Below are 25,274 nucleotides of genomic sequence, written 5' to 3' on the forward strand. Positions count from 1 at the left end.
TAAAAAAAGGAGGAAGCTGATGCTCTGTTAAATGACTTAAACTAGGGACTATTTAGTAATAAGCCAGAACTGTTCAGTTTTTTTGGTTTTGAACCTGAAATTCCTTTTAATATCCAAGAGCCATTTTAGGAAAGTAAGCATAATGAGTAGATTATATCCCAGGAAAGGAAAGGGTGGACTAGGTTTAATAGTATTTGGGAAAGTCTATCAGAAGAAGTGGAAAAAGCAGTAGACTAGGAGTCAGGAGACCTATATTAAACAACTGTGGTTCTGTCACTAACTACATTATCTCAGGAAAGTCATGTCACGTCCCTGGCTTTAATCTTCTTGGTAAAACATAAAGAGTTTGGACTATACTTACTTACTTATTTAGTAGGCTCCATTCCCAGCAAGGAACCCAACATGGGGCTTGAACTCACAACATAAGACTGAGATCAAGACCTGAGCCAAGAGCAAGAGTCAGACACAACTGACTGAGCCACACAGGTGCCCCTACTTATTTATTTTTTTAATTTATCATCATCATCATCATTATTATTATTATTTTTTAAGATTTTATTTATTTATTTGAGAGAGAGAATGAGAGAAAGCATGAGAGGGGGGAGGGTCAGAGGGAGAAGCAGACTCCCTGCCGAGCAGGGAGCCCGATGTGGGACTCGATCCCGGGACTCCAGGATCATGACCTGAGCCGAAGGCAGTTGCCCAACCAACTGAGCCACCCAGGCACCCCATTATTATTATTTTCAAATATTTTATTTATTTATTTGAGAGAGAACACGAGTCGGGGGGAGGACACAGAGGGACAAGAAGAATCCCCACTGAGCATGGAGCCTATAGCAGGCTCACACAGGGCTGGATCCCAGGACCCCAAGATCATGACCTGAGCCAAAGTCACACACTTAACTGACTGAGCCACGCAGGTGCCCTAAAAAGTACAATTCTGAATGAAGACATAACAATTATGACTATGTATCAATGAACATACAGAATCAATATTCATAAAGAAAAACTACTGGAAATATAAAGAGAGACAGAGTGAGATGCAGTATCAACAGGACACTAATTTACCTCTCATAATTCATGCAGATTAAACTGAATAAAAGTTAAGATTATAGAAGTTCCAAATAACAAGGTATAAGGTAGATATAATTGATATATATCAAACTCTACACCCTAAAATACAAAATATCTTCTTTTTAAATACCTATGGATCATTTACAAAAATTCATTTTTTATTAAAAAAATTTTAATAAAAATCAAAATAATACAGATTAACATTCTCTGACTGCAATAAAACTAAAAATTAATGACAACAAAATACCCTTACCACTTGGCTATTTTAAAATTCTCTATTAAACAACTTTTTTTTTTTTAAGATTTTATTTATTTATTTGACAGAGACAGACAGCGAGAGAGGGAACACAAGCAGCGGGAGTGGGAGAGGGAGAAGCAGGCTTCCCGCTGAGCAGGGAGCCCGATGCGGGGCTCGATCCCAGGACCCTGGGATCATGACCTGAGCCGAAGGCAGACACTTAACGACTGAGCCACCCAGGTGCCCCTATTAAACAACACTTGAATCAGTGAAGAAATACAAATATACTGCTGAACATCAAGAAAATAATCATGAAAACAATATATATAAGAATTAAATTAATAAATTGGGGCACCTTGGTAGCTCAGTCAGTTAAGCACCTGACTCTTCGTTTTGGCTCAGGTCATGATCTCAGGGTTGTGAGATTGAGTCTTACATTGGTCTCTCCAGTCCACGTGGCGTCTGCTTCCCCTCTCCCTCTGCCTCTCCTCCCACTCGTACACACTCTCTCTCTAAAATAAATCAATAAATCTTTAAAAAACTAAGGGCACCTGGGTGGTTCAGTAGGCTAAGCAGCTGCCTTCGGCTCAGGTCATGATCTCAGGGTCCTGAGATAGAGCCCTGCACTGGGCTCCCTGCTCAGTGGGGAGTCTGCTTCTCTCTCTCCCTCTGCTGCTCCCCCTGCTTGTGCACTCTAGCTCATGTTCATTCTCAAATAAATAAAATCTTTAAAATTTAAAGTAAAAAAGTAAATTAATAAATTAATTTAGGGAAAAGTAACATCTTTGTGATGTTGAATCTTCTTTTTTTTAAAGATTTTATTTATTTATTTGAGAGAGAGAGCAGAGCAAGCGAGAGAGAGAGAGAGAGCACGAGCAGGGGTAAGGGGCAGAGGGAGAGGAGGAAGCAGGCTTCCTGCTGAGCAGGGAGCCCCTAGCGATGTTGTATCTTTTTATTCAGAAAATTGTTATAACTCCATTTGCACAATTTTTTAGTATCCTTCAGTAATGGTTTATCCTTTATATGCTTTTATTATTAAATACATAGAAACAAAATATAACACAATGGGGGGGGAAAGGTATTTATCTTCTATTTGGTTATTATTTATATATAGGAAATATACCAATTTTCATATATTATTTTTGTATCCTGCTACTTATTGTCTGTACCAGTATTTCAACTGATTTTTTTTTTAAAGATTTTATTTATTTATTTGACAGAGAGAGATACAGTGAGAGAGGGAACACAAGCAGGGGGAGTGGGAGAGGGAGAAGCAGACTCCCTGCTGAGCAGGGAGTCTGATGCGGGGCTCGATCCCAGAACCCTGGGATCATGACCTGAGCTAAAGGCAGACGCTTAACGACTGAGCCAGCCAGGCACACCTCACTTGATATTCTTATATTTTCTGAATATACAAGCATCTAATTTGCATAAGGTAATAGATATACCCCCATCTTTCCGATCTTTAGAACGCCACTTCCTCTATTTTGTTGTTGTTGTTGTTGTTGGTTATTTTTTAAAATTTTATTATGTTATGTTAGTCACCATACAATACATCATTGGTTTTTGATGTGGTGATCCACGATCCATTGTTTTCGAATAACACCCAGTGCTCCATGCAGTACGTGCCCTCCTTAATACCCATCACCAGGCTAACCAATCCCCCCTCCCTTCTAAAACCCTGTTTGTTTCTCAGAGTCCGTAGTCTCCCATGGTTCATCTCTTCCTCCAATTCCTGCCCCCCAGTTTTTCCCTTCCTTCTCCTAATGTTCTCCATGCTATTCCTTATGTTCCACAAATAAGTGAAACCATATGATAATTGACTTTCTCTGCTTGACTTATTTCACTTAGCATAATCTCCTCCAGTCCCATCCATGTTGATGTAAAAGTTGGGTATTCATCCTTTCTGATGGCTGAGTAATATTCCATTGTATATACGGACCACATCTTCTTTATCCATTCATCTGTTGAAGGGCATCTCGGCTCTTTCCACAGTTTGGCTATTGCGGACATTGCTGCTATGAACATTGGGGTGCATATGGCCCTGTTTTTCACTACATCTGTGTCTTTGGGGTAGATACCCAGGAGTGCAATTGCTGGGTCATAGGGTAGCTCTATTTTTAAATTTTTGAGGAACCTCCATACTGTTTTCCAAAGTGGCCATACCAGCTTGCATTCCCACCAACAGTGTAAGAGGGTTCCCCTTTCTTCACAACCTCTCCAACATTTGTTTCTTTCCCTGTCCATTTTTGCCATTCTAACTGGTGTAAGGTGGTATCTCAATGTGGTTTTGATTTGGATTTCCCTGATGGCTAATGATGATGAACACTTTTTCATGTGTCTGTTAGCCATTTGTATGTCTTCTTCAGAGAAGTGTCTTTTCATATCTTCTGCCCACTTTTTTGACTTGATTATTTGTTTTTTGGGTGTTGAGTTTGAGAAGTTCTTTATAGATCTTGGATACCAGCCCTTTATCTGTAGTGTCATTTGCAAATATCTTCTCCCATTCTGTGGGTTGCCTCTGTTTTCCTGACTGTTTCTTTTGCTGTGCAGAAGCTTTTTATCTTGATGAAGTCCCAAAAGTTCATTTTTGCTTTTGTTTCACTAGCTTTTGGAGATGTATCTTGAAAGAAGTTGCTCTGGCCGATGTCAAAGAGGTTACTGCCTATGTTCTCCTCTAGGATTTTGATGGATTCCTGTCTCACATTGAGGTCTTTCATCCATTTTGAGTTTATCTTTGTGAATGGTGTTAGAGAATGGTCGAGTTTCATTCTTCTGCATGTGGCTGTCCAATTTTCCCAGCACCATTTATTGAAGAGACTGTCTTTTTTCCATTGCATGTTTTTTCCTGCTTTGTCAAAGATTGTTTGACCATAGAGTTGAGGGTCCATATCTGGGTTCTCTATTCTGTTCCATTGTTCTATGTGTCTGTTTTTGTGCCAGTACCATGCTGTCTTGGTGATCACAGCTTTGTAATATAGCTTGAAATCGGGCAATGTGATGCCCCCAGGTTTGTTTTTCTTTTTCAACATTTCCTTGGCGATGCGGGGTCTTTTCTGATTCCATACAAATTTTAGGATTGTTTGTTCCAGCACTTTGAAAAATGTCATTGGAATTTTGATCGGGATGGCATTGAAGGTATAGATTGCTCTGGGTAGCATAGACATTTTAACAATGTTTATTCTTCCGATCCATAAGCATGGAATATTTTTCCATCTTTTGTGTCTTCTTCAATTTCTTTCATGAGTGTTTTGTAGTTCCTAGAGTTAGATCCTTTACCTCTTTGGTTAGGTTTATTCCAAGGTATCTTATGGTTTTTGGTGCTATTGTAAATGGAATCGTTTCTCTAATTTCTCTTTCTACAGTTGCGTTGTTAGTGTATAAGAAAGCAACTGATTTCTGTGCATTGATTTTGTATCCTGCCACATTACTGAATTGCTGGATGAGTTCTAGTAATTTGGGGGTGGAGTCTTTTGGGTTTTCCACAAAAGTATCAATGTCATCTGCGAAAAGAGAGAGTTTGACTTCTTCTTTGCCAATCTGAATACCTTTTATTTCTTTTTGTTGTCTGATTGCTGTTGCTAGGACTTCTATTACTATGTTGAAAAATAGTGGCGAGAGTGGGCATCCTTGACGTGTTCCTAATCTTAAGGGAAAGGCTCTCAGCTTTTCCCCATTGAGGATGATATTCGCTGTGGGTTTTTCATAGATGGATTTTATGAACTTGAAGAATGTTCCCTCTATCCCTATACTCTGAAGAGTTTTGTTTTTTTTTTTAAGATTTTATTTATTTATTTATTTGAGAGAGAGAGAGAGAAACAGCATGAGAGGGGATAGGGTCAGAGGGAGAAGCAGGCTCCCTGCTGAGCCGGGAGCCCGATGTGGGACTCGATCCCAGGACTCCGGGATCATGACCTGAGCCGAAGGCAGTTGTTTAACCAACTGAGCCACCCAGGCGCCCCTATACTCTGAAGAGTTTTAATCAGGAAAGGATATTGTATTTTGTCAAATGCTTTTTCTGCATCAATTGAGAGGACCATATGGTTCTGCTCCCTCCTCTTATTAATGTGTTCTATCACATTGATTGATTTGCGAATGTTGAACCACCCTTGCACCCCGGGGATAAATTCCACTTGGTTGTGGTGGATGATCCTTTTAATGTATTGTTGGATCCTATTAGCTAGGATTTTGTTGAGGATTTTGGAATCCATATTCATCAGGGATATCGGTCTGAAATTCTCCTTTTTGATGGGGTCTTTGCCTGGTTTGGGGATTAAGGTAATGTTGGCCTCATAGAATGAGTTTGGAAGTTTTCCTTCTGTTTCTATTTTTTGAAACAGCTTCAGTAGAATAGGTATTATTTCTTCTTTGAATGTTTGGTAGAATTCCCCAGGGAATCCATCAGGCCCTGGACTCTTGTTTTTTGGGAGGTTTTTGATCACTGCTTCAATCTCATTACTGGTTATTGGCCTATTCAGGTTGTCAATTTCTTCCTGTTTCAGTCTTGGCAGCTTATAGGTTTCCAGGAAGGCCTCCATTTCATCCAGATTGCTCAGTTTATTGGCATATAGTTGTTGATAATAATTTCTAATAATTGTTTATATTTCTTTGGTGTTAGTCATGATCTCTCCCCTTTCATTCATAATTTTATTAATTTAGGTCCTTTCTCTTTTCTTTTGGATAAGTCTGGCCAGTGGTTTATCGATCTTATTAATTCTTTCAAAGAACCAACTTCTAGTTTCGTTGATCTGATCTACTGTGTTTCTGGTTTCTAATCCATTCATTTCTGCTCTAATTTTAATTATTTCTCTTCTAATGCGTGGCTTAGGCATCGTTTGTTGCTTTTTCTCTAGTTCTTTAAGGCGTAGAGTTAATTGGTGAATTCAGGATTTTTCTATTTTTTTTCAGTGAGGCTTGGATGGCTATGTATTTCCCCCTTAGGACCGCCTTTGCAGTATCCCATAGGTTTTGGACCGATGTGTTTTCATCCTCATCGATTTCCATTGAATTGTTTAAGTTCTTCTTTGATTTCCTGGTTGACCCAAACATTGTTGAGCAGAGTGGTCTTTAGCTTCCAAGTGTTTGAATTTCTGCCAAATTTTTTCTTGTGATTGAGTTCCAGTTTTAGAGCACTGTGGTCTGAGAATATGCAGGGAATAATCTCAATCTTTTGGTATCGGTTGAGACCTGATTTGTGACCCAGTATGTGGTCTATTCTGGAGAAAGTTCCATGTGCGCTCGAGAAGAATGAGTATTCTGTTGTTTTAGGGTGGAATGTTCTGTAAATATCTATGAGGTCCATCTGGTCCAATGTATCATTCAAAGCTCTTGTTTCCCTGTTGATTTTCTGCTTAGATGATCTGTCCATTGCTGAGAGTGGAGTATTGAGGTCTCCTACAATTAATGTATTGTTATCAGTATGACTCTTTATTTTGGTTAACAGTTGGCTATGTAGATGGCTGCTCCCATGTTGGGGGCATAGATATTTACAATTGTTAGATCTTCTTGTTGGATAGACCCTTTAAGAATGATATAGTGTCGGGCGCCTGGGTGGCTCAGTTGTTAAGCGTCTGCCTTCGGCTTAGGTCATGATCCCAGGGTCCTGGGATCGAGTCCCACATCGGGCTCCCTGCTCAGCAGAGAGTCTGCTTCTCCCTCTCCCTCTCCCGCTACTTGTGTTCCTGCTCTCGCAATCTCTGTCTCTGTCAAATAAATAAATAAAATCTTAAAAAAAAAAAGTTAAAAAAAAAAAGAATGATATAGTGTCCTTCTGTGTCTCTAATTACAGACTTTAGTTTAAAATCTAATTTGTCTGATATAAGAATTGCTACCCCAGCTTTCTTTTGAGGTCCGCTGGCATGGAAGATGGATCTCCATCCCTTCACTTTCAGTCTGGATGTGTCTTTAGGTTCAAAATAAGTCTCTTGTGGACAGCATACGGATGGGTCCTGTCTTTTTATCCAATCTACAATCCTGTGCCATTTTATGGGAGCATTTAGGCCATTCACATTGAGAGTGATTATTGAAAGATATGAATTAATTGTCACCATGTTGCCTGTGAAGACGTTGTTTTTATAAAATGTCCCTGTAAATTTCTGTTGTAGATCACTCTTGGGGTCTTTCTTCTTTTATAGAACCCCCCTTAATATTTCTTGCAGGGCCGGCTTAGTGGTCACATATTCTTTCAGTTTCTGCTGGTTGTGGAAGCTCTGCATCTCTCCATCCATTCTAAATGAAAGCCTTGCCGGATAAAGTATTCATGGCTGCATGTTCTTCTCATTTAGTACCCTGAATATGTCTTGCCAGGCCTTTCTGGCTTGCCAGGCCTCTGTGGATAGGTCTGACGTTATTCTGATGTTCTTCCCTCTGTACATAAGGAATATCTTCCCCCTAACTGCCCTTAAGATGGTTTCCTTGGTTCTAAGATTTGCAAGTTTTACTATTACAGGCCGGGGTGTTAGCCTGTTTTCCTTGATATTGGGAGGGGTCCTCTCTGCCTCTAGGATGTGAATGTTTGTTTCATTCCCCAGATTAGGGAAGTTCTCAGCTACGATTTGCTCAAATACATCTTCTAGTCCTCTCTCTCTCTCCCGGGATTCCAATTATTCTGACATTGGAACGCTTCATGGTGTCACTTATTTCTCTGATTCTATTTTCATGGATTCTGAGTTGTTTCTCCCTGGCCTCCTCTTTTCCCTTTTTATCTATTATATTGTCTTCCAGGTCGCTTATTCGCTCTTCTGCCTCAGTTACCCTAGCTGTTAAATTATCTAGATTGGATTGGATCTCATTGATAGCATTTTTAAGTTCTGCCAATTCACCTTTCATTTCTGCCCTTAGAGACTATATTGCCATTAATTGATTTCTCCATTCTAGCCATTGTCTTCACAATTGCTAGCCTGAATTCCATCTCCGACATCTTGGTTATATCTGCATCCATTTGTAAATCTGCAGCATAAGTCATAATCTCTGAGTCTTTTCTGTTTTGGGGGCTCCTCCTCCTAGTCATTCTGTTGATGGGTGTTTGAGGGAATGTATAGAGTCCAAATTATTGACCAGAACCCAAGCAAGATGCACCTGTTTTCTTGGGACCTTAGGGTTGCTGGCCTCTTGTTTTCACAGCCTGTCTTCTGCGGGAGGGGCCTGCCGCGCTGTTACTCAGGCAACCCTGTTTGGGCGGAGTTGCCCTGCCCCTCTGTGGTGGGGGATGGGCTCAGCGGGAATCAGTCTTTGGGGTTTTGTTCTCTGGCGGCTTTCGCTGGTGGCTTTCCACGTCTCTTCCGCGAGTCAGAGCAGACGAGACCATTTCCAACCCTCTGCCTCAGAGCAGAGAGATCGCAGTCTGTTCTTCTGTGAGCTCTCCAGGCCACACCGTCTCCATTTCTCTCCGTGCTGCTATAAACTGCAGCGTCCTGGGTTGTGCGCCCCTCCACAGTGCTCCTAGTCCTGCCTCCAGGTCAGGGCCCGTCTCTGCCCTTTGTGCTTCTAAAACCGCCAGCTGCTCCCAGTTCAGGCACATACACGCGACCCCGCCGCTCTGGGTTTCTGCCCCGGGGGCTGCCCTAAAGTCCTTTCCCCGCCACTACCTGTCTGTGAGTCTGTGCCCGGTCCCCAGCACGTGAGGCTGTCACTTACCGGTGGTGTAGGATCCCCATGGCCAGGAACCCTCTTGCTGCCGTTTATCCTCTGATATCTGCCCGCGGAATCACGGCTCCCCGCTTCGTACCTCAAAACCAACCGCCTGCAATATTCTGCTTGTAGAGATCCAGATCTTCTTACATCTCAGGCTGGTTTCGTGGGCACTCAGAGTGGTCTGGTAGATATCCAGCTCAATTCCTGGGACCAGTTGAAATAGGGTCCCCTACTCTTCCGCCATCTTTCTCCCCAGTCCCACTTCCTCTATTTTTATTAGCACCTTCAATACAATGTTAAATTAACCGTGCTAAGACATAGCTGGTTTTTTTTTCTGACTTTAGAGGTGATGCTTTCAATGTTTCTCAAGCATAAAGCTGAATAACAACTTTTTAATAATAATTCTCTAATGCTTATGTAATTAAAACCCAGATTATCCAAGTCAGTTATTACCAACATACCTGGTTTGATACACAAAAAATCATTACCTGTAACATTTTAATCATTCCTCCTTCCAACTTACTTTATAGTATCTGCAAAGCTGACTCGACGAGAGCTTTTCTTATTTCTCAAAGCATTAGATTCCTAAGGGCAGAGAATATATAGTATGATTCTTTTTTCTTTTTTAAGTTAGTTAACATAGAGTGTATTAGTTTCAGAGTAGAGTTTAGTTATTATCAGTTGCATATAACACCCAGTGCTCATTATCTCAAGTGCTCCTTAATGCCCTTCACCCAATTACCCCATTCCCTCCCACTTCCCCTCAGTTTGTTCTCTATAGTTAAGAGACTCTTATGCTTTGCCTCTCTTACTGTTTTTACCTTATTTTATTTTTCTTTCCCTATGTTCATGTTTTCTTAAATTCCACATGAGTGAAATCATATGTTATTTGTCTTTCTCTGACTGACTTATTCTGCTTAGCATAATACCCTCTAGTTCCACCCACATCATTGCAAATGGCAAGATTTCACTCTTTTTGATGGCTAATATTCCAGTGTGTTTGTGCGTGCATGTGTACCACATCTTCTTTATCCATTCAACTGTTGATGGACATTTGTGTTCTTTCCATATTTTCACAATTGTGAACATTGCTGCTATAAACATTGGGGTACATGTGCTCCTTTGAAACACTATTTTTGTATCCTTTGCATAAATAGCTAGTAGTGCAATTGCTGGGTCATAGAGAGTAGTTCTATTTTTAACTTTCTGAGGAATCTCCATACCGTTTTCCAAAAGTAGCTGTACTAGTTTGCATTCCCATCAACAGTGTAAAGGGCTCCCCTTTCTCCACATCCTCCCCAATATCTGTTGTTTCCTGAGTGGTAATTTTAGCCATTCTGACTGGTGTGAGATGGTATCTCATTGTGGTTTTGATTTTTATTTCCCTGAGGATGAGTGATGTTGAGCAATTTTCATGTGTCTGGAGAAATGTCTGTTCATGTCTTTTGCCCATTTCTTGATGGGATTTCTTCTTTTTGGGTGTTGAATTTGCTAAGTTCTTTATAGATTTTGGATACTAGCCCTTTATCTGATATGTCATTTGCAAATATCTTCTCTCATTCCATAGGTTGCTTTTTAGTTTTGTTGATTGTTTTCTTATATGGTATGATTCTTACTGAAACTACTATGAATTAGGTCTCCAAAGTACTACAGACAGAGACCAAGTCTTATTCTGAGTTAATGTGATATTATTAATTTTGGTAATTATTTATTTCTCTGAAATATCTCAATGCACTTAAGAAACATGATTTTCTTTTTTTTTTTTTTTAAGATATTATTTATTTATTTGACAGGGAGAGACACAGGGAGAGAGGGAACACAAGCAGGGGGAGTGGGAGAGGGAGAAGCAGGCTCCCCGCTGAGCAGGGGGCCCGACATGGGGCTCGATCCCAGGACCCCAAGATCATGACCTGAGCTGAAGGCAGACACTTAACGACTGAACCACCCAGGTGCCCATGAATATGATTTTCCATGTGAATGGTAATAAGCATACCAACACAAACATATATTTAACAAAGTTGATTACTGTTCCTTACTTTTTCTCTCTCCTTTTAAATGAATGATTGTTATTAAGAAAAATTAAGGGGCATCTGGGTGGCTCAGTAGATTAAGCGTCTGCCTTTAGCTCAGGTCATGATCCCAGAATCCTGGGATCAAGCCCCGTTTCAGGCTCCCTGCTCAGGCGGGAATCTGCTTTTCCCTCTCCCTCTGTCCCTCTCCCTGCTTTCTCTCTCTCTCCCCTGCTCAAATAAATAAATAAATAACATCTTAAAAAAAAAAAGAAGAAGAAGAAAGACTGGGGACAAAGCAAGTGATATGTGGCCTGTTACGGTAAACTTATTATACTATTTTTAGGATTTAAGAAAAAAATTTAACTGTGGTAAAATACACATAACAAAATTTAGCATCTTAACCAGTTTTTAAAATTTAATTTATGGGGTGCCTGGATGGCTTAGTCGGTTAAGCATCCAACTCCTGGTTTCAGCTCAGGTCATGATCTCAGGGTCATGAGAGTGAGCCCTGCGTTGGGCTCTGCAGAGCTCAGCATGGAGTCTTCTTGAGATTCTCTCTCTCCTTCTTCCTCTGCCACTTCCCTCCTCTCTCAAATAAATCTTTAAAAAATTTTTAATTTTTATTTTAAAAGTGGTCAGAACTCTTAACTTTAGATCTACTCCCTCAACAAATTTTTAAGTGTATAATTCAATACTGTTAACTATAGGCACAATGCTGTGTAGCAGATTTCTAGAACTTACCTTGCATAACTGAAACTTCATACCTGTTGTTAGCAACCCCCATTTTGCCCTTCTCTATGGCCCTGGCAACCAATGTTCTGCTCTCTGCTTCTATGATTTTGACCATTTTAGATACCTTATATAAGTGGAATCATGAAGTATTTGTCCTTCTGTGATTAGTTAATTTCATTTACCATAATACATCTTAACCATTTTTAAGTGTACAATTCAGTAGTGTTAAGTAGGTATACATTGTTGTGAAACCAATTTCTGAACTCTTTTCATCCTGCAAAACTGCAACTCCATATCCATTAAACAAGTCCTCTTTCCCCATCCAATCTCCTAGCACCACCATTTTATTTTTGGTCTCTATGAATTTGATTAGGTAATTCATAAGTAGAATCATAAAGTATTTGCCCCTTTTTTTGTCAGATTTTTATTTATTTTTTTTAGAGAGAGAGAGAGAGCAGGAGGAAGGGCAGAGGGAGAGGGAGAGAGAGAATCTCAAGCAGACTCCACGCTGAGTGTGGAACCTGATGTGGGGCTCAATCTCACAACCCTGAGAGCATGACCTGAGCTGAAACCAAGAGTCAGATGCTTAACCAACTGAGCCACCCAGGGGCTCCGTATTTGTCTTTTTGTGATTGGTTTATTTCACCTAGCATAATGTCCTTAAGGTTCATCTTTGTTGTAGTGTGTATCAGAACTTCCTTTTTAAGGCCAAATAATATTCCATTGATACCACATTTTGTTTATCCATTCATCTATCAATGGACACTGGTTTGCTTCTACCTTTTGCCTACTGTGAATAATGTTGCTATGACAGGGGTGTAAGTCTCTTCCACCCTGCTTTCAATTCTTTTGGGTATACACCCAGAAGTGGAATTGCTGGATCATATGGCAATTTTATTTTAATGTTTTGAGGAACCACCATACTGTTTTCCATAGTGGCTACAACATTTTACATTTCTACCAACAGTGTACCAGGTTTCCAATTATTCCACATCTTAGCCAGCACTTGTTATTTTTTGTTGTGTTTTTATTTTACAGTAGCCATTGTAATGGATATGAGGTAATATCCCACTGTGGCTTTGATTTGCATTTTTCTAATGATTAGTGATGCTGAGCATCTTTTCATTCTAAAATGCTATTTTTATTTTCCCTCATCTTCTTTAACAAGAGCAAACCTTTTTACTCACATAAATACCAAATACAAAAAGCAAATGACAGAGAAATAAACAAATCTACAGAGACTTTTACTATGTTAATTCTTAATACCTGAGCATGTCTTACTATAAGAAAGAATCAGGAATGTTCATCCTCTCTGTTAACACCCTAGCAGACACTACAAGTGGCCTCGAGCTTAATATGGACAATAATACTACCACAGTACATACTGAAACTAACAGAGACTAATATACTTCTTACTAAAAAAAAAAAAAAAGGGACACCTGGGTGGCTCAGTCATTAAGCATCTGCCTTCGGCTCAGGTCATGATCCCAGGGTCCTGGGATCGAGTCCCACATCGGGCTCCTTGCTCAGTGAGGAGCCTGCTTCTCCCTCTCCCTCTGCTGCTCCCCCTGCTTGTGCTCTCTCTCTCTCTCTGACAAATAAATAAATAAAAATCTTTAAATTAAAAAATAGTAATAAATTAAAATAAATTAAAAAAAAAAAGAAAGAAAAGCTGAAAATTTTGTGCTATATTGGAAAGAGCACTGAGCTAGAAATTAGGAGATTACAGCTCAGATGTGAAGTCTGCCACTAACTAGCTGTGTGGGCTTAGATAAAAATTTGACCCCCTTGGACCTCATTTTTTTTTCTTCTATAAAACTAAGAAATTGGATTTAAGATTACTGGTGAGGTCCTGTTGGTTTTAAAGATTTGAGTCTATGAATCTGTCCTTTACTAATTCAGCATTCATTACATTTTTCTTTTCTTTTTTTTTTTAATATTTCATTTATTTATTTGATAGAGAGAGACACAGCAAGAGAGGGAACACAAGCAGGGGGAGTGGGAGAGGGAGAAGCAGGCTCCCTGCTGAACAAGGAGCCCGATATGGAGCTCGATCCCAGGACCCTGGGATCATGACCTGGGCTGAAGGCAGACGCTTAACCAACTGAGCCACCCAGGCGCCCCTCATTACATTTTTAAAACACACACACACACACACAAGGTCCTGTGCTGATGGAAAAATAGTGGTAAAGGAAATAAATGATTCCTTACTCTATTGTTTTAATGGTGACACAGACATTAAAACAAAAAGATCTATATAAATATAAAATTCAAAGTGTGATGAGTGTTATATAGGAAAACTATGTTTAAAAAAAAACAAAACTAATCTAGCCTAAGAATCAGGAAGATTTCTTTGAGGAAGTATATTTGAGACCTGAAGGATTAGTTAAAAATTAGTCAGATGAAGAGTTGGGTAGAGAGAAAGCATTCTAGGTAGAATGTGTGCAGAGGCCTTGAAACAGGAAAAAGCTTGGGTGCCTGGGTGGCTCAGTCGTTAAGCGTCTGCCTTCGGCTCAGGTCATGATCCCGGGGTCCTGGGATCGAGCCCCACATCGGGCTTCCTGCTCGGCGGGAAGCCTGCTTCTCCCTCTCCCACTCCCCGTGCTTGTGTTCCTTCTCTCGCTGTATCTCTCTCTGTCAAATAAATAAATAAAATCTTTAAAAAAAAAAAAAAAAAAAAAAAAAAAAAAAAAAAAGAAACAGGAAAAAGCTTGATGCATTTGAGAAATAGAAAGATTAGGGAAGCCAGAATAGAGTGTGCATTCAGAATTATATGGTCTCCAAAACTATATGCATTTCATCAATCAACAAAATGTACTGAAATTCAACTATATCAGGCACAATAAGTTGAAAAAACACATGATAAAGTTCCCACCCTCAGGGAGTTCTCAATTTAGAATGGACATTAGCAAACAATTATAATGGAAGGTATTGAGGGATGATTTTCTGAGAGAAGCAATATCAAAGTTGTGTCTTAAAGGACAAATAGGAATTACCAAATAATGAGGGCTATAGACTTACAATAAAGCAAGTATGATAAAATATTAATTGAAGAATCTAAGCGATGATTATATGAGCATTCACTATAAAATTCCTGCTACTTTTCAGAATGTTCCAAAAAAAAATTTTTAATAGAATGTTGGGAGGACAAAGAAGAATGAAGGACTAATCATCTAAATAGAGGAGATATTTCATGTAAATTCTTGCAGGCTTGACAGTTTGTGTCATGTTTGCAGAATAGTAAGCAATGGTGAGATACATGTGTGAGAGTGGCAAGAAAGGCTGAAAAAGTAAACTGCACTTAAAAATTAAGAGTGCCAGTGTACTCAAGAGTTCGGATTTTAATCTGATAGCCCCTGGATGCTTACTTGTACACATTCAACCAGAAATCATTTATGATGTTCTCTCCTCATATAGCTAATAAAGTTCCTATTAAAATTATCACTGAAAATAGTCATCTATAAAGCATTTGCATTAGAGACTTACCTGAACTGTTTCATTCCCACCTCTGAGGTCCTGAAGAGGACTCCTTGGAGGCTTCAAAATCTAGAAGAATTAGAATTATTCAAGAAAATCTGGGATTAATATTAATAATCAGTTCAAATTCCACCATAGGAGAAAGGTAGAGATGTTAAAATTTGTGAAAACCTGTAAAACTCCTCAAATTCGTACTCTTCAGTGCTGTAGCTTGTGGCTGGCTTAAATATCTGGCATCTATTCCCTTCTCCCTGCCCACCTTCCTCAATTATTTTGCCTTCTCTCATCCCCTGTGGTTTGGGTGAAGCTCCACCCCAACCCTAGGGCACAACATGTAGCCCTGGTCTAGAACAATATGCAAATAATATTCTCTCATCAACAGTGAGTGGTTCAGGAAGGAGGACTTGACCCATAACAAGACAGTCGAACCAATATGATTCAATCCTAAGTCCTTTGTTTTGTTTTATCTTGAGGAAATAGACACCTCTTCATTTAGGAGTTAAACTGGACGTTGGGAGAGCTAGAGGTACTATAGTAATCATGGGGAGAGGGCCCGTCTGAAAATGGAGATTACCCAGAGGAAGCAGTCAGAGTAGAAAAGTGAGAGAAAATCCTAATATTGGTGATATTATTGGAACCCCTGGTCAGTTATGTTGTGCCAAAAGTCATCCCTATCTTTGGATTTTTCAATTTCAAAATCCAATAAATTTTGTGCCTAAATCAGTTTGAGTTGGATTTTTTGTGTATTACTACACTATTTAAAGATATTCTTAAACTTTATTAAAGTATAATTTACATGGCATACAATTCATGAAATTACCATGAAATTCATAAAATACAAATTTTAGTATATTTACAGAATTGTGTAACCAGGTAAATATTTGAGTATCCAGAGAGCAATAGGAGCCAGCGGGAGTGGGATGGTGATGTTATAGTCAAAATTACTGTGACATATAGTCATCATTCAATAAAAGGTAACAATTATTATTATTAATTTTTAAGACTTTTATTTATTTATTTAACGAAGATAGAGAAAGAGCACAAGTAGGCAGAGTGGCAGGCAGAGGGAGAGGGAGAAGCAGGCTCTCTGCTGAGCAGGGAGCCCAACGTGGGACTCGATCCCAGAACCCTGGGATCATGACCTGAGCCGAAGGCAGCCGCTTAACCGACTGAGCCACCCAGGCGCCCCAAAGGTAACAATTATTAACTTAATGTTTCTTACTGAGGAATGTCGTCTTCTAACAGGTCTGTCCATATTGTCACTGAAAAAGGAAAAAAAATTTATAGACACACTGGTAAAAGACTGAATTTCCAAAAGCCATCATCACAGCATCTTTTACATGCTTTTAAACTGGCCATCACTTTCACTTAACACATGGCATCACTTTTACTTAGCAAAATTTATAAGACATTAAAATCACTATTTAGAAGGTCAGTGTTTTAAAATACATATTGTATACTCTAAGAATATCTCCTGCAAAACAATCAGCACAACATAATGTACCATGTTGACAGAGGTACAATTTTAAGATAAATGGGTCATAAATCAAGAGACTCTAGCTCTGGTTTTACTACTGTGTGATTTTTTTTTTTTTTTTTTTTTACTACTGCGTGATTTTTAAATCAGGTTTGGAAAATTCAAATGCCTATGGAGGCCAAACAGATCATTTAGTAGATGCAAGGAAAATAGGTGGTGTTGGTCTAATGGTCACAGTCATTACTCTGATCAGGTTAGCTGTTACCACAAGAATATGAGCCCAGTGTTGCTACACTCAATTTTTCTTTTTCTTTCTTCTTCTTCTTCTTCTTCTTTTTTTTTTTTTAAGATTTTATTTATTTTAGAGAGAAACAGAGAGAGAGCTTGCATAAGCAGCGGAAGGAGCAGAGGGAGAGAGAGTATCTCAAGCAGACTCTGCACTAAGCATGGAGCTCCACGCCGGGCTTGATCTCATGACCCAGAGATCATGCCCTGAGCCGAAATCAAGAGTTGGATGCTCAACAGACTGAGCCACCCAGGTGCCCCTACACTTGATTTTTCATGAGAAAAGTTTAGCAACTAATTCAAAATTTAAAAACATTGTTTAGGGGGGAAAAATTCTGTAGACTATGAATAGGTCACCATTACAGTTTGTAATGCCAATTTTAGACCAATCTTTCCATTTCCTTAGGCCTCAATTTTCCCATCCTTATTTATGTTTTTAATATTTCCTGTTTTATTTGACAGAGAGAGAGAGAGCACAAGCAGGGGGATCAGCAGGTAGAGGGAGAAGCAAGTTCCCCACTGAGCAGGGAGCCTGACGTGGGGCTCGATTCCAGGACCCTGGGATCATGACCTGAGCCAAAGGCAGACGCTCAACCGACTGAGCCACCCAGGCTCCCCCAATTTTCCCATCCTTTTTTTTTTTTTAAGATTTTATTTATTTACTTCAGAGAGTGACAGAGTGATAAAGAGAGAGCATGAGAAGCGGGAGGGTCAGAGGGAAAAGCAGGCTCCTTACTGAGCAGGGAGCCTGATGTGGGACTCGATCCTGGGACTCCAGGATCATGACCTGAGCCGAAGGCAGTCACTTAACCAACTGAGCCACCCAGGCACCCCAATTTTCCCATCCTTAAATCGAAGGGATGGGAGGTGGTCTCTAAAGTGCCTCTTAGTTTTGACTCTAGATATATATACACAAAGTATGGCAAAGAGATCTATGACTTTGTAATATTTACTTCTTTTCCCTGGAACAGAATGGAAAAAGATTTCAGAAGTTATCAATAGGTCTTACCCAAAAGAAAAGTATCTTTCTCTGATAAAGAGCTTAACATTTTTAGCTATACTACATGAACTTACTTTTCTTCATTAGCCTCTGAAGACATCCCATCCATTTTTGAAGAAAACCTTTTTCTGTAACAAACACACAACATTAGAAAAGGTGAGAAAGAAAGAAAAGAAGTTAAAAACTATGAAGAGATTAATAGCAAAGCTGTAACTTCAGGATTACTTTCTGGGGGAAGACTGAAAAAAGGGAAGAAAAAGCTACACTATGGGGCTATAAAACATGAGAAATTTTGAGTTTAAAGTACTCCATTATAATTAATACTTCTGGAAAATTCTCATATTCAAGATAAAAATCAGTGACTAACTGGGATGATAAGGGCATTAATGGTTCAAAAAAAATTTGGCCTACTTTATAAGAATTTATGGATTATATAATAATTTAACCCCACAGTGAAATCAATTAGGTATCAAAATATACTGGATGTGCATAATATACATATTTATGTTATGAAAATTCAACTATAAGTACTCAGCAAAAAAACTTTAAGACCTAAAAATAACATTTGAAAGAGTGTAGCTGAATGTGAGAGTCCAAGATGGCAGAGGAGTAGGAGACCTTAATTTCCTCTCGTCCCAGGAATTCAGCTAGAAAGCTATCAAATCATTCTGAACACCTGCGAACTCAATCAGAGATTGAAGAAAATAGCTGCAACTCTACGAATAGAAAAGCGACCACTTTCTGCAAGGTAGGCGGTGCGGAGAAGTGAATCCAAGGCAATATATGGGAGGGTAGACCACGGGGCGGGGAGCCTCCCTCAACGGGCTACCGGCAAGTGATATAGCAGTGGAGCACAAAATTGGAACTTATAGAAATCTGCTCCGGTGAGGGATGTCACTTAGGCTGCTAAGTGGGGATGGAATCCTAGCTGGGGCAGTGTGGTCTCAGGATCCTCAGGGTCACAGGAAGACCAGGGGTGCCTGAGTGTGGCAGAGCTCCCAGGCATTGGAGCGGGGAAGCTGGCTACAATCAGTGAGCCGAGGAGTGGGCTCTCAGCTCGGGGTTGCCATAAGCCAGGATCCATGGCACAGTCGGGCCCCTGCTCGCAGAAGAACTGGGAAGATCCCCCTTCCTCCCTTGGGAGGAGTGGCGCAAGAGCGCACCACAGGAGTCTGATGGCTTTGGAGTCTCAAAACGGCGTCGTGTGCCTGAGATAGAGACACTCGGTCACAGGCCAGGTGAGCACTGAGTGCGGCCAGAGACCAGGGAGAGAGGAGTGATTGTTTTTCTCTGAGGCCTCACTGAGAAGTGGGGCCCAGAGTCTTCCGCTCTGGGGCTGGAGACTGAAAAGCTGCCATTTTCATTTTCATCTTCTAAAGCTACGTGGAAAGCCTTCAGGGAACAAAAGCCAGAGAGAGCAAAGAGGAGCAGATTACTTAGCCTGGCCCCTGGCAAGGGCGGTACAATTCTGCCTGGGGCAAAGACACTTGAGAATCAACTCAATAAGCCCCTCTTCCAAAATATCAGCAAGAACATCCAGCCAAGACCAAGTTTACCGATCAATGAGAACTGCAAAACTCCAGCACATAGAAATCATGGCTTTCTCCCCATGATTCTTTAGTCTTTCAACTTTAATTTTTAAAATTTTCTTTCTTTTTAAAAAAATTTTTATTTATTTTTTCAACCAATTTTTTTATCAACTCCTTTTTAAAATCTTTAATTTTCATTTTTACAGTCACATTCTATCCTTTCATTGTATTTCATCTTATTTTATATGTGTCTATCTTATTTTGTGTCTGTGTGTGTATATATATATTGTGTGTATATATATAAAAGTTTTTCTTTCTTTAAAATTTTGGGATGCAATTTCTTCTAACAGACCAAAATACACCCAAAATTTAGTGTATGGCTCTGTTCTATTTGCCCACCTGATCATATTCTCTTTTTCTTCTTCCTTTTTTTGCTTTTGTTTTGTTAAAGTCTTTTTTAATTTCCATTTTACAGTTACATTATATCCTTTAAATGTATTTTATTTTTGTATATATAAGTTTTTCTTTCTTTACAATTTTTAGATGTAGTTTCCTCTAACAATCCTACCAAAATACACTCAGGAGATAGTGTATTGCTTTGTTCTGTTCACCTGTCTGTTTATATCCCTTCCTTTTTGTTGTTGTTTTCTTCTTTCTCTTTTGTATTTTCTTGTCTTTTAATTTCCATTTTTACAGTTATATTCTATCCTTTCATTGTATTTATTTTTGTACATATATAAGTTCTTCTTTATTTACAATTTTAGGATCTAATTTTCTAAAAAAACAGACCAAAATATACACACAATCCAATGTATTGCTCTATTCTGTTCACTTATTCAATTATATTCTCTCTTCCCCTCTTTTCTTTTTCTTTTTTTCCGGTTTCGGGTCTCTTCTGATTTGTTTAGTGTATATTTCTCTGGGCTTGTTGTTGCCATATTATTATTTTGTTCTCTCGTTCATCTATTTTTCTCTGGACAGAATGACAAGATGGAAAAACACCTCAAAAAAGAGAACAAGAGGCAGTACTGGCTGCCAGGGACCTAATCAGTATGGACATTAGTAAGATGTTGGAACTAGAGTTCAGAATAACGATTATAAAGATACTAGCTGGGTTTGAAAAAAAACATAGAAGACACTAGAGAATCCCTTATGGAGAAATAAAAGAACTAAAATCTAACCAAGTCAAAATAAAAAAAGCTATTACTGAGAAGCAATAAAAAATGGAGGCTCTAACGGCTAGGATAAATGAGGCAGAAGAAAGAATTAGTGATATAGAAGACCAAACAATGGAGAATAAAGAAGCTGAGAAAAAGAGAGATAAACAACTACTGCAACACGAGGGGAGAATTCGAGAGATAAGTGATACCATAAAGCGAAACAATATTACAATAATTGGGATCCCAGAAGACGAAGAAAGAGAAAGAGGGAAGAAGGTATACTGGAGCAAATCATAGCTGAGAACTTCCCTAATCTGGGGAAGGAAAGAGGCATTCAAGTCCAGGAGGCACAGAGAACCCCCGTCAAGATCAATAAAAATAGGTCAATACCTGGACATATAATAGTGAGGCAATGGACAGATCATCTAAGCAGATTGATAAGGAAATAAGGGCTTTGAATGACACACTGGTCCAGATGAACTTCACAGATATATTCAGAACATTCCATCCGAAAGCAACAAAATACACATTCTTCTCGAGTGCACATGGAACATTCTCCAGAATAGATCACATCCTGGGTCACAAATCAGATCTCAGCTGGTACCAAAAGATTGGGATCATCACATACATGGAGGCTAAAGAGCATCCTACTAAAGAATGAATGGGTCAACCAGGAAATTAAAGAAAAATTTTAAAAATTCATGGAAACAAATGAAAATGAAAACACAACTGTTCAAAATCTTTGGGATGCAGCAAAGGCAGTCCTAAGAGGGAAGTATACAGCACAACAAGCCTTTCTCAAGAAACAAGAAAGGTCTCAAATACACAACCTAACCCTACACCTAAACGAGCTGGAGAAAGAACAGCAAATAAAGCCTAAACCCAGCAGGAGAAGAGAAATAATAAAGACTAGAGTAGAAATCAATGAAACAGAAACCAAAAGAACAGTAGAACAGCTCAATGAAACTAGGAGCTGGTTCATTGAAAGAATTAATAAGACTGATAAACCCATGGCCAGACCTACCAAAAAGAAAAGAGAAAGCACCCAAATAAATCATGAATGAAAGAGGAGAGATCACAACTAACACCAAAGAACTACAATTATAAGAACATATTATGAGCAACTATATGCCAACAAATTAAACAATCTGGAAGAAATGGATGCATTCCTAGAGACATATAAACTACCAAAACTGAACCAGGAAGAAACAGAAAACCTGAACAGACCCATAACCAGCAAGGAAATTGAAGCAGTAATCAAAAATCTCCCAACAAACAAGAGCCAGGGCCAGATGGCTTCCCAGGGGAATTCTACCAAACATTTAAATTTTTTTTTTTTTAAAGATTTTATTTATTTGAGACAGAGAGAATGAGATAGAGAGAGCATGAGAGGGAGGAGGGTCAGAGGGAGAAGCAGACTCCCTGCCGAGCAGGGAGCCCGATGCGGGACTCGATCCCGGGACTCCAGGATCATGACCTGAGCCGAAGGCAGTCGCTTAACCAACTGAGCCACCCAGGCGCCCTCTACCAAACATTTAAAAAGGAATTAATACCTATTCTTCTGATGCTGCTTCAAAAAATAGAAAAGGAAGGAAAACTTCCAAACTCTATGAGGCCAGCATTACCTTCATCCCAAAACCAGACAAAGACCCCACCAAAAGGGAGAATTACAGACCAATAGCCTGATGAGCATGGATGCCAAAATTCTCACCAAGATACTAGCCAATAGGATCCAACAGTACATTAAAAGGATTATTCACCACAACCAAATGGGATTTATTCCTGGGCTGCAAGGTTGGTTCAACATCCACAAATTAATCAATGTGATATACACATTTATAAAAGAAAGGACAAAAACCACAGGATACTCTCAATAGATGCGGAAAAAGCATTTGACAAAGTACAGCATCCTTTCTTGATTAAAACTCTCCACAGTGTGATATGAGGAATTCTTAATCGCAGGAATCAAACTGAGTGTTGTTGGAGTGGGGGGTGGGGTGGGAGGGATGGGGTGACTGGGTGATAGACACTGGGGAGGGTATGTGCTCTGGTATGCGCTGTGAATTGTGCAAGACTATTGAATCTCAGATCTGTACCTCTGAAACAAATAATGCAATATATGTTAAGAAAAAAAAAAAAAAAGAAGAAGAAGAAGAGGGTAGCGGGAGGGGAAGAGTGAAGCAGGGGAAATCGGAGGGGTAGACGAACCATGAGAGACGATGGACTCTGAAAAACAAACTGAGGGTTCTAGAGGGGAGAGGGGTGGGAGGATGGGTTAGCCTGGTGGTGGGTATTGAGGAGGGCACATTCTGCATGGAGCACTGGGTGTTGTGCACAAACAATGAATCATGGAACACTTCATCTAAAACTAATGATGTAATGTATGGGGATTAACATAAGAATTAAAAAAAAAAAAACTCTCCACAGTGTAAGAATAGAAGGAACATATCTCAATAGCATAAAAGCCATATAAAAAAGCACACAGCAAGTATCATTCTCAATGGGAAAAACTGAGAGCTTTTTTCCTAAGGTCAGGAACATGACACGCCTGTCCACTCTCACTACTGTTGTCCTAGCCTCAGCAATCAGACAACATAAAGAAATAAAAGGTATCCGAATCGGCGAAGAAGAAGTCAAACTCTCATTCTTTGTAGATGACATGATACTCTATGTGGAAAACCCAAAAGACTCCACCCCAAAATTGCTAGAACTCATACAGGAATTCAGCAACGTGGCAGGATATAAAATCAATGCACAGAAATCAGTTGCATTTCCATGCACTAAGAATGACACAGAGAAAGAGAAATTAAGGAATTGATCCCATTTACAACTGCACCAAAAAGGGGTGCCTGGGTGCCCAGTTGTTAAGCGTCTGCCTTTGGCTCAGGTCATGATCCCAGTGTCCTGGGATCAAGCCCCGAGTCGGGCTCCCTGCTCCACGGGAAGCCTACATCTCCCTCTCCCACTCCCCCTGCTTGTGTTCCCTCTCTCACTGTGTCTCTCTCTGTCAAATAAATAAATAAAAAATCTTAAAAAAAAAAACAACAAAAAAACAATTGCACCAAAAACCATGAGATACCTAGGAATAAACCTAACCAAAGAGGCAAAGGATCTGTACTCTGAAAGCTATAGAACACTCATGAAAGAAATTGAGAAACACAAAGAAACGGAAAAATGTTCCATGCTCATGGATTGGAAAAACAAATATTGTGAAAATGTCTATGCTACCCAGAGCAATCTATACATTCAGTGCAATCCCTGTCAAAATACCATCAACATTTTTCACAGAGCTGGAACAAATAATCCTAAAATTTGTATGGAATCATAAAATAGCCAAAGGAATGTTGAAAAAGAAAAGCAAAGCTGGAGGCATCACAATTCCAGCCTTCAAGCTCTATTACAAAGCTGTCATCATCAAGACAGTATGGTACTGGCACAAAAACAGACACATAGATCAATGGAACAGAATAGAGAACCCAGAAATGGACCCTCAACTCTATGGTCAACTAATCTTCAACAGAGCAGGAAAGAATGTCCAATGGAGAAAAGACAGTCTCTTCAACAAATGGTGTTGGGAAAATTGGATAGCTACATGAAGAATGAAACTGGATCATTTCCTTACACCAAACACAAAAATAGACTCAAAATGGATGAAAGACCTAAATGTGAGACAGGAATCCATCAAAATCCTAGAGGAGAACACAGGCAGCAAACTCTTTGACCTTGGCCGCAGCAACTTCTTGCTAGACACGTCTCCAAAGGCAAGGGAAGCAAGGGCAAAAATGAACTATTGGGACTTCAGCAAGATAAAAAGTCCTTGCACAGGAAAGGAAACAGTTGACAAAACCAAAAGACAACCAACAGAATGGGAGAAGATATTTGCAAATGTCTTATCAGATAAAGGGCTAGTATGCAAAATCTATTAAGAACTTATCAAAATCAATACCCAAAAAAGAAAAAATACCATCAAGAAATGGGTAGAAGATATGAACAGACATTTCTCCAAGAAGACATACAAATGGCCAACAGACACATGAAAAAATGCTCATTCATCATCATCATTCATCATCAGGGAAATACAAATCAAAACCACAATGAGATACCACCTCACACCAGTCAAAATGGCTAAAATTAACAAGTCAGGAAACAACAAATGTTGGCAAGCATGTGGAGAAAGGGGAACCCTCTTACACTGCTGGTGGGAATGCAAGCTGGTACAGCCACTCTGAAAAACAGTATGGAGGTTCCTCAAAAAGTTAAAAATAGAGCTACTCTACAACCCAGCAATTGCACTACTAGGTATCTACCCCAAAGATACAAATGTAGTGATCTGAAGGGACACCTGCACCCCAAAGTTTATAGCAGCAATGTCCATGATAGCCAAACTATGGAAAGAGCCCAGATGTCCACCAACAGATGAATGGATAAAGAAGATGTGGTACACACACACACACACACACTGGAATATTACTCAGCCATCAAAAAAAAAAAAAAATCTTGCCATTTGGAATGACGTGGATGGAACTAGAGGGTATTATGCTACGTGAAATAAGTCAATCAGACAATTATATGATTTCACTCACGTGGAATTTAAGAAACAAAACAGAGGAGCATAGGGGAACGGAGGGAAAAATAAAACAAGACGAAATCAGAGAGGG

At 39.5% G+C, this 25,274-nt stretch overlaps 1 protein-coding gene across 2 annotated transcripts in view; it reads right to left on the reverse strand.

Annotated features, from left to right (window-relative positions):
* The window catches only part of KNL1 (kinetochore scaffold 1), a 67,426-nt gene that overhangs the window by 37,805 nt on the left and 4,347 nt on the right, over nt 1-25,274 (reverse strand). For both annotated transcript variants that reach the window (XM_064570675.1, XM_064570674.1), the window contains exons 2-5: nt 18,002-18,055; nt 16,388-16,427; nt 15,175-15,234; nt 9,468-9,529 (exon numbers count right to left, since the gene is read on the reverse strand). In XM_064570675.1, coding sequence (XP_064426745.1) covers nt 9,468-9,529; nt 15,175-15,234; nt 16,388-16,427; nt 18,002-18,036 — 197 coding nt within the window. In that variant the 5' untranslated portion in view covers nt 18,037-18,055. The remainder of the gene's footprint in view (nt 1-9,467; nt 9,530-15,174; nt 15,235-16,387; nt 16,428-18,001; nt 18,056-25,274) is intronic.

This window comes from Mirounga angustirostris, unplaced genomic scaffold (assembly GCF_029215605.1).
Source record: "Mirounga angustirostris isolate CCGP_5_RB_7025 unplaced genomic scaffold, mMirAng1.0.hap1 SCAF_9, whole genome shotgun sequence".
NCBI classification, from domain to species: domain Eukaryota; kingdom Metazoa; phylum Chordata; class Mammalia; order Carnivora; family Phocidae; genus Mirounga; species Mirounga angustirostris.